The 10,411-nt window shown below is 37.9% G+C and overlaps 1 protein-coding gene across 6 annotated transcripts in view; it reads right to left on the bottom strand.

Moving 5' to 3' along the window:
* The window catches only part of DAAM (disheveled-associated activator of morphogenesis-like protein), a 107,543-nt gene that overhangs the window by 26,127 nt on the left and 71,005 nt on the right, over positions 1-10,411 (bottom strand). For all 6 annotated transcript variants that reach the window (XM_025300990.1, XM_025300991.1, XM_025300988.1 and 3 more), the window contains one exon: positions 10,260-10,367. In XM_025300990.1, coding sequence (XP_025156775.1) covers positions 10,260-10,301 — 42 coding nt within the window. In that variant the 5' untranslated portion in view covers positions 10,302-10,367. The remainder of the gene's footprint in view (positions 1-10,259; positions 10,368-10,411) is intronic.

Raw genomic sequence — 10,411 nt, forward strand, 5'->3', positions numbered from 1 at the left:
AGGAAAGCAAATGGGTTCCACATGAATTGAGTGAAAGTGCCAATGTAAATCGTTTGAATATCGCTATGTCTTTGCTTGCCAGACAGAAAAAAAGAATTTTTTGTGGCAAATTGTAACTGAAGATGAAAAGTGGATTTATTTTGATAATCCAAAGCGAAAAAATCATGGGTTGATTCAGGACGAGCCGCAACATCAACACGAAAACGGAACATTCATGGTCACAAAGCAATGCTCTATATTTGGTGGGATATGGAAGATGTGGTGTATTATTAGCTTCTAAACCGAATGAAATAGTCACAGGAGAGCGATACCAGCAACAATTAAACGAATTGAATGATGAATTGATGCAAGAAAGGCCAACGATAGCCAGCAATAGACGCAAAGTGATTCTTTCGCACGGTAATGCTCGTTCACATGTTGCTCGTTAAACAAACATTGTTAGAGCTCAAATGGGAAATCCTTCCGCACCTAGTGTATTCTCCAGATCTAGCACCATCTGATTACCATCTATTCCTACCGATGCAACACACTTTGGCAGATACACATTTCAATAATTACGAGGATGTGCAAAAATGTGTGTCTGATTGGATTGCTTCGAAAGACAGATCGTTCTACCATCGCAGAATCGCTATGTTGCCAGAAAGAAGGGAAACAATCACAGCTAACGGCGGAAAATATTTTGATTAATGTAAATTTAATCATTTCTTTAAAATAAAGATAAAATGTTGACAAAATAAGACCAGAATTAATTCTACCTCTTAATAAATTGTAGACACGGACTGGTTTCTTTTGCGGATTGAACGTCTGGCGAACGGTCGATATCGATTTTAAAGTCTCTATCGGAAACTACGGATTGCTATGAAAACGGGTCGCGTTTTCAATACATACAACGCTCTCCGTCAGGAAATCATGGCATCAGGTGATTGAAAACAAGAGGCCATTAGTCCGAAAATGTACCAATATTTTCACCCGCAGCAGCTTTCCATTAAACGTTCGTTTCATCGGCAATCAACGGCGATGCAGCCGGTCAAGGATCGACTGCGAATGGAAATCCCGCTGTGCGAGACTATAACTAAAGGGTGTCCCAAAATTCACGCAAGATTTGAATTTTGCGCCATTTGTGCGGTAAAGTGTTGCCAACGAAAAAAAAGACAGCGTGACAGTTGACAGTTCAGGGTTTTTAAAATGGAGTGTTACACGAAAGAACAACGCGTTTTCATTGTTGAGCAATATTTTAAAAATAATGAAAGTTTGGCAGCTATATAAAGTTTCGCAATTTTCGTACAAAATATGGTCGGAATAGTGATTTAACTTCATCAATTGTGAAGAGATTAATTAAAAAATTTAGGGAGATTGGATCAATTAGTGATCTTAAACACTCTGGCCGTCCTTCAACAAGTCGTTCAACACAAAACATCGAAGCAGTTCGTGAAAGTGTTGTTGAGAGTCCAGGAACATCAATTCAGCACTGTGGTCAAGAATTGGACATTTGGAGAAGCTCTCTACAGCGTATTCTCACGAAAGATTTGCATCTTCATGCTTACAAAGTTCAATTGACTCAAGAACTGAAGCCTACTGACCACGCACAGCAAAGAGAGTTCGTTGAATGGATTATGGAACAACAACAAGTGGATGCTGATTTTTCGAACAAAATCATCTTCAGCGATGAAGCTCATTTTCATCTTGATGGATTGGTTAATCGACAAAATTGTCGCATTTGGGGTTCAGGAAATCCACGAGTGATTGTTGAGAAACAAATGCATCCACAATGTGTCACTGTTTGATGCGGATTTTGGGCTGGAGGCATCATCGGACCATTCTTCTTCGAAAATGCGGCTGGTCAGGCAATAACAGTTAATGGTGCTCGCTATCGCGACATGATAATCCAGTTTTTTGTACCTAAATTGCAAGATATGGATGTGGACGACATGTGGTTTCAACAAGACGGTGTCACATGCCATACAGCCCGAGAAACAATTCAATTATTGCATGAGTCATTTCCCAATCGTGTAATTTCTTGTTTTGGTGATCAGATTTGGCCGTCCAGATCATGCGAGTTAACGCCGTTGGACCTTTTTCTTTGGGGTTTTTTAAAGTCTAAGGTTTGTACAAACAAGCCCACGACCATTCACGTCTTGAAGGAGGAAATTGAGCGCAGGTATCAACGAAATTCAGCCACATTTATGCAAAACGGTCATGGAAAATTTCAACAAAAGAGTGCATATGTGCCAGCAAAGCCGTGGAGGCCATTTTTACCCGATATGCTATTCCATACATAACCCTATACTGTATACTTTATGAATCAATAAAAAATTTACAATTTTTAATTATTTATAAACCTGTGTTTTCTATCAAAATTACTTCTTGCGTGAATTTTGGGATATCCTTTATTAACTCGGTCCGGCGCATTCACCAGGATTAAACAGACGTCGTGAGTAAAATTTCGAGGCCGCGCCTCGGAAGGTCGAAGGACGTCCAGCAGAAAAGGAAACCGACCGGTGTCCTCATGACAATCTTCCCGAGTATATCGCCGAATTCTTCTCGAGACTGACATCGTCCTTCTGGCACGATCCCAAATTCCGGCGCGACAAAAAAAACCATTGCGCACGCGCGCGGACTTCTTAATCCCACTGTCGTCCGGAAGGGTCAGGATATACGATTATGTGCACGCACGGGATACACGTCAAGGTCCTTTATAGAAAGGAGCGCGAATCTCGGGGTCGCAGGACAATGAAATCTACGGGTCGCAGGACCGATCAAGGACGACCGCTCGTGCTGTTAATTTCTGACGGAAACGGTACACCGATTTTCCAGTCGTCCGGACTGACCATTGCGGTCACGGTGTCAAAGACCTCGCGTGGTCGCATTTGCCTTGCGCATGTTTGCCTCCCCGTCGACGTTGCTACGAGTGAACAAAGGTGACAAATCTTTTACTAATGCATTTTACGTATATGAGCGATACTTAGCTTCTTTACTAAGTGAAGAGTGACATTGAAATTTCGAATAATTTACGTGATCCATCCAGATTACTCTGGAATTTGCCGTGTCAATGTTAGCTGAATACGATCTATTGCACGATATCGCACTGATAAGGAAGGCGTGAAGATTGGAAATCGATCATTTACCTTGAAATTAACAGGACGCTCGACGAATATTGTGCACTTTGAAACTATAGAATAATATAGAATGAAAATATATATAGAATGTATAAAAAGTACCGGAATGGCGAAATATCTCGAAAACTAAGCATTTTAGAAAAAAATGTTTCAGATAAAAGTTATATAGTTTCAAGGGAGATATAAAATAACTATATCATATTGTTAAATGATCATTATTTTTCTTAAATGGAAATCTCAATTTTTTATTATATCATCTTTTTCTATCAATTAATTTTAACAACTTTTGTCTGAAATATTTTTTTTATTTGCTTAATATATTTTGAGATGTTTAAGAAAAATTTGGTAACTTTTTCAATATTTAATTTAGGATATCTCGTTATTTGTCAGAAGAAGAAATAATACTAGACTTTTTTATTTTATTTGATCTCAAGAATATATTGTTACAATAATGCCGTAACTTTTGTTAACTTGCCGACCTTTGAAAATTTCAAAATCATCAAATTAACAAAAGTTAGGACGCTATTGTAACAATATATTTTTCAGACCAAAGAGTAAAAGAGTCTAATACCACTTTTTATCGACAAATAGTCAACGAGATTTCGTAAGTTATATATGGAAAAGTTATCAAGTTTTCTTTAAATATCTCAAAAATATTCTATATAATATTCTATATAATTCTATATAAATAATCTCAAAAATAGGCAAATAAACTATTTCAGATAAAAGTTGCTCAAATTAATTGGTAGAAAAAGTGATGTAATAAAAAATTGGGATTTCCATTTAAGAAAAGTAATGATCAGTGAATATCTCGAATATGGCGCCATCTGCAAACAAAATGAAATACAGTTATTTGATGTCCCCCTTGAAACCATATAACTTTTGTCTAAAATATTTTCTCCTAAAATGCTTAGTTTTCGAAATATTTCATCATCCCGTTACTTTTTATATACCCTGTATACCGGATGTATCTAACCACCCGTCTACCTCGATTTTTTTTATAAACGTGACATTTTAGAAAAAAATATTTCAGAGAAAAGTTGTTTGGTTTCAAGAACAACATAAAACAACTATATCAGTTTGTTTACAGATGGCGTCACTTTCGAGATATTCACTGATCATTACTTTTCATAAATGGAAATCCCAACTTTTTATTATATTATCTTTTCCTACCTAAAATTAATTTGAACAATTTTTGTCTAAAACAATATTTTTATTTGCCTAATATTTTTTAAGATACTTAAAGAAAATTTGGTAACTTTTTCAACATTTAACTTACAATATCATATTAACTGTTTATTGAAAGAAAAAATGGCATTAGACTCTTTTATTCTATTTGGTCTCAAGAATATATTGTTACAATACAGCCCTGATTTTTGACTAATATTAAAATTTTTGATAATTTTAAAATTTCCAGAAATTTCCAGAAATCGACAAGTTAATAAAAGTTATGGCATTACTGTAGCAATATATTCTTGAAACTAAATAGAGTAAAAAAGTTTAATACCATTTTTTTCTCCCAACAAACAGTCAGCGAGATATCGTAAGTTAAATGTTGAAAAAGTTTTCCTTAAATATATCAAAAAATATTAGGCAAATGAAAAAATGTTTCAGACAAAAATTGTTCAAATTAATTGGTAGGAAAAGATAATATAATAAAAAGTTGGGATTTCTATTTAAGAAAAGTAATGATCAATGAATATCTCGAAAGTGGCGCTATCTGTAAACAAACTGATATAGTCGTTTTATGTTTCCCTTAAAACCATACAACTTTTCTCTGATACATTTTTTTCTAAAATGTCGCGTTTATAAAATAATCGAGGTGGACAGGTAGTCAGATACACCCAGTATAATATGTGTGAATACTTATGTATTTTTTTCCTGCTTTGTACATCATTAAAGAGAATTTGAACGAGAGCCGAGATGTTTTGTTCACAACTCTCTTAAATGGAAAACTTGAATAATAAACTCTAATCATCTCACTAATTACCAGTTCCAAACTTTTATTAGCCCAGGTTCTCCTCGCTGAATGAAAAGTTATTCCTTCGGATTTCAACATGGATTTTACAACGAAACAGAGTTTTCAGTTCGATTGTTAAAATATTTAGCGTTGGAAACTTTCTGAAAATTTGCGAAATACTTTTGCTGCAAGAGGAGGCACTGGTACGCTCGTATATATTCAGAAATCGCTTTAATTTCGGCTCTTGTCCAAGAAAAGCGGTAAATGCGAGCGGTATTTCGGCATCTCGAATTCGCTGAATGTGACGTTTGCGTCGGTATCTCGTCGGTATCTACTTTATTTCGACCACGAAGAATGCACGAAAAGAGAGACAAGCCGCGATCCGCAAATTGACGATGCCGCAGCACGTAGCATTCGGTGACAGTCGAAAAGCAATGTCCCGGCAATGCGTTTGCCTGCTTTTGTACTTAAGTAAAGATCGTTGCAGCGAGAATCGCAATGAAATCGTCAAAGTTGTACTGTCCAATATTGGTTATAAAATACCCCACGGTTGCACACGATGCGACATCTACAAGAATAGGATGAAAAGTTCCGGTCCTGAATAGGAAATCAAAATATTTTTTAATTGATCTTCATTTATTTTTCAATATAATCGCGATTTAGTTCGATATACTTTTTCCAACGATGTTCAAGAAGCCATTGCCAGACTGATAAACCGTCAAGATCCTCAAAACAGCCATTTACAGCGTCGCTGACTTCATTGTCGTTCGCAAATTGTTTTTCACCGTGCCATTTTTGAGGTTAGGAAAGGAAGTCATTTGGGGCTAAATCTGCCGAGTATGGTGAGTGGGCAAGCAATTCGAACTTTAATTTATTGATTTTAGCCATCGTAACGACTAATGTGGGCTGGTGCATTGTCATGATGAAACGGCACTTTCTTTTTCGCCAAATGCGGCGTTTTATCTTGATTTCATCGTTCAAATGTTGTAATAAGTTCGTATAATACTTTCCATTAATTGTTTTTCCCTTTTCAAGATAGTCAATGAAAAGTATTCCACGCGTATCCAAAAAGCAGTCGTCATTATCTTACCAACCAATGGAATTGTCTTTGCCTTCTTTGCAATTTGTCCATTGTTTTGACTATTGTTTGGTCTCAGGAGTATAGTGATAAACTCAGGTCTCACCAACAGTTATGAATCAATGTAAAAATTCGGTTGGATTACGCTTATAAAATGCCAAACAATCGGTTGAAACATCCTTTCGATATTGTATGTTACTGAGGTGTGAGTAAACGCGGCGCTCATCTAGCTTTGTCATACTCGAATGTTCGTGTAAGATATTGCGCACACATTTCGCTGATGTGCGAAAAGTTTCTGCTATGTCATTTTCATTCTATAATCTGCCAAAACGTATTTGTGTACTTTTTTCGATCATTTCTGGCGTGGTCACTTCAATGGGACGTCCACTGCGTGGTTCATCACTAGTGCTCGACCCATTTTAAATTCAGCAACCCAATGCTTAACAGTTGTGTTCGACGGAGAGGAGATGGAGTTCCCCAACGTCGAATCCAGCTTGTTGTTTATATCGATTGCACTTAAGCCTTTCACAAATATTTTTAATCACGGCTTGTATTTCTATTTTGTCCTTTTGTCATTTTTACAAACAATGCTTGAGGCGTTTACTTTGGCGAACTGTTAAACCAATACTAAACAACTTATTAACACTTGAAGCTTTGAACATAAGCACATGAGGAATGAAATAACGCAACACTGTCAGAATAATGGCACTTTCTATAGGCGAGGTCCGGAACTTTTCACCCTACCCGTACAATACATAATAGTCGGCGACGACTTTGCGCGAACAATTTTTCGCGCGACTAGGTTTCCGCCTATTAATTTTCGCGCCAGGAATGCGGACGGACTGTGCGGTCTGCAAAGCGAGAAACAATTCGCCTTCGTAAGCAAAGGTGACGTACGTATGTACACATTTCTGGAAATAATCGCGAGTAATGATGTTTCTGCGGAATTTATACCCGAGCGAATCGATGAGTCTCGTTGAAATGTTTCCACAGAAACATGATTACAATCGGAATTTGTCCTCGTCATAGTTTTTTATTATCCTCGTGCGTCAGTTTTGCATCTTCAACGAGTCAGCGAGTATAGATCTGTAGAAACGCTTCGTCGTCTTACGTGTCGAGTCGTTCGAGTGCAATTAATGAAAGTGCAATCTCTCCCCATTTGTGCGAGTCATATGTTTCATCTACACGCGACGATCGTTGGTCACGTGAGAAACGAATCGAGAGTGCGGTTAATAATCGAACGAATTCTCTCCACTTTTGGTTGACTTTCAGATTAACGCGCGTGCATCTGATCTCGAGGAGAAACGTCTCGGTAAATTTGCGCGCTATGCACGCGATTCGCGCTCATACGAGACGCGATAAGTGGATGGAGAAGAAAATTCAGATTATTATGAGATTCTTTGAGACGACTCTCTCGATACTTCCTTTTACGACTAAATTAACTATAAGACTTCATGTTAGAAAATTTAGTTTATATTACGCGCCTTTTTTATTGTAAGCTGCGTCCCTAGAATGCATCAGTAGGGCCACTGCGGCGATGAGAAGATCACAGAGAGACGAGTGTATCATATTAGGGAATGTTTGCAATACCGTCTCTCAAATACAGTAAACATAAATCGTGAACGTTATTCGCTCAGAAATAACGCCGCCATGTATGCGACTAATAGCATTCACGATCAACATTTACCGTATCTGACAGACAGTATTGCAAAAACTCCCTGTTATGTTACGCTACGTTACGTTACACTGCGTCGCAAGACAAGATTAAGTTAAGTACAAGAAACCGCTCGAACCAGATTAAAGTTGCTACACACCTGTTACGTTATTTGAATTTTTATGTTCAACTCGCCTCTACGTAACGAAAAGATGAGAAAGTGAAGCGGAGGCGACAATCTGAAAATCGCATCGCGACGATCTTCGTCGCGCTGTTCTTCATACGAATTGCTCGCATTCACGCGCTCGCAACGCGGAAGCACAATGTATACGGCACAATTACGTTTGACGAACGTTATCTGACGAGACACGCGAGCGCGCATAAGGACCATTTGATCGACCTATTGCCGCATTGTTCACGCGGATACATCATTCTGAGTGTACGCCTCTCTCTCTCTCTCTCTCTCTCTCTCTCTCTATCTCTATCTCTATCTATCTCTATCGCGGATGTCAGTAACACGTCGGCGTAATGAAGGTAGGAATGTTTCAACCGCTTATTACAAACGTACACTCGCGCGTATCGGGCCTCATGATAATTTAACGCGGATCACGACCCACGATGCGAGGCGATGTGGGCGATTCTATCGGGTCGTCATCTGTCTCGTTTCGGCTCGTTTCATCCGAAAGATACCGACAATTTCAGGCGTGTCTTCGCGTGCTTTCCTCGTGGGATAGTCCGCTTTGCCCCGACTTACGTAAGAGCTTCCTATTCTGCGATTCCGAAGATTCGCGCAACGAGGGTCACAGTTCGCTGCGTGCCGACTCGGGGGTTTCGAGGGAGAATACGCGGATGAGCACGCTAAGGAGGAATCTTAAGGACCGAGGAATTCGCGAGGCGCATCGCGCCGCGATCGGAGCTTATCGGAAGCGCACTGGCTTCGATCGAACGTCGGATTAATTAGGCGCGTTCTTTCTCGCTCAACCACGTTCTTCGCGCTCATATCTCCCTCCTTCATAAAGAAAGCGTGTAAGTGTCCGTGAGTCTTTGAATGGCTGTAAATGGCTATTAACGATTTCACTGTTAGTGGGAAGTATACTTCTTACCTTTTCTTGATTCTTCAATTTTGCGTTGTAAATCACATAATTTTGAAGAACTAATCGGGAATTTGAGTTTTCCAGACAACTGGAATAGTTGTTCAACATACTCCAATAGGTTTTTATACCCAATTATTCATTTGTGATGATTTATAACAAATCAAAATTGAAAAAAAATGCTTTTTTTTTTAAGGAAAAATCGATTCCTTGGAGAGTACTGAATGTAAAGGTCTGAAATTTTCACCAAATATTTTTCTGATGTTGTACAAAAACATATATTTTTTCAGTATTTTTTTGCAGGTTAGATTTTTTTGTATAAACAAATATTTCTACAAAAACTGCCGAAATTTGATTTTTTTGCACTTTTTTGCTCTATCTTCCTAGTTTTTTCCTTCTGTATCTCCATTCTGTATTATCCATACTATCAATATTATTTTACTCAAAAGATTCGTAATCAGCGATTCGAAAAACCCATATATCATCAATAATAATCGGAATTTTTATCAATTTTGTACATTATGGTCGCCATATTGAATCCGCCATTTTGAATTTTACAAATCTGACTTCAGATTCGTAATCAGCCACCCGAAAAACGTAGGACTACCAAATATTTTAATAATTTTCTCAAGGGAAGTTAATTCAGCAGTGAAAAGGTTCAATTCAATTAAATTCAATAGATGGCTCTGGGCAAGTTGGGAACCACAGTGAAAGGGTTAAAAAGGACATGACTGAAGAAAGCAGGCGTACACGTACACACGATGCACGTACGCGCGTTGCATTGTTTTCTCGAGCTGGAGTCGGTTAGCGTCGCGCTTCAATTCGGATAGAGAGAAAGTGAACCGATGATGTCACACCCACGAAGCGAGATACTAATGTCAATATTGTTACACCGTTATACTGAGCGTCGTTATTGACACTGCCTGCGACGGTTTTTCTTTTTTTTAATAATATTGCTGTCAGTCTTATCTTTCTTCGTCGCCCAGCGTTATTTTGGTGCGATTAACTGTAAATTGTCGATGTTGAAATGTGGAAATATACGTCTATCTTTGCATCTCAACATTTCTCTCTCTCACTGTTGCACTAAAAAATTTTCTAATCTTTCAAAATATTGAAAGAGTGGGAGATCTTTATTTTTAACTTTTTAATTTAATCTAATGTTTTATATAATATCGTATTTCTATTCGAGTTTTATGTCCTTTTTTAATTATAATATTTTTTAAATTATAATAATAATAAAATATTGTTTATGAAATCAAGAGATATTCTTTTGCTAATTTTAGAAACGCAATAATCTTACGCAATAAGCTTTTGCGTAAAAATTGTGTCCTACTTGCACAAAAGTTGCTCGGAAAATTACCTGGAGGCAGCCGCAAAACGATTTCTTCACTCGCGATGGCATAGTCTGGCAGCGACCGACAAACTCCTTCAAAGGTTGTGAACTCTTCACAGAACAGCTCGGAATCCTCTGCAAAAGTTACAAAATTCGTCAATTAGTATTCTTCAGCATCG

Source organism: Harpegnathos saltator, unplaced genomic scaffold, assembly GCF_003227715.2.
Source record: "Harpegnathos saltator strain DR-91 unplaced genomic scaffold, Hsal_v8.6 scaffold397, whole genome shotgun sequence".
Taxonomy (NCBI): Eukaryota; Metazoa; Arthropoda; class Insecta; order Hymenoptera; family Formicidae; genus Harpegnathos; species Harpegnathos saltator.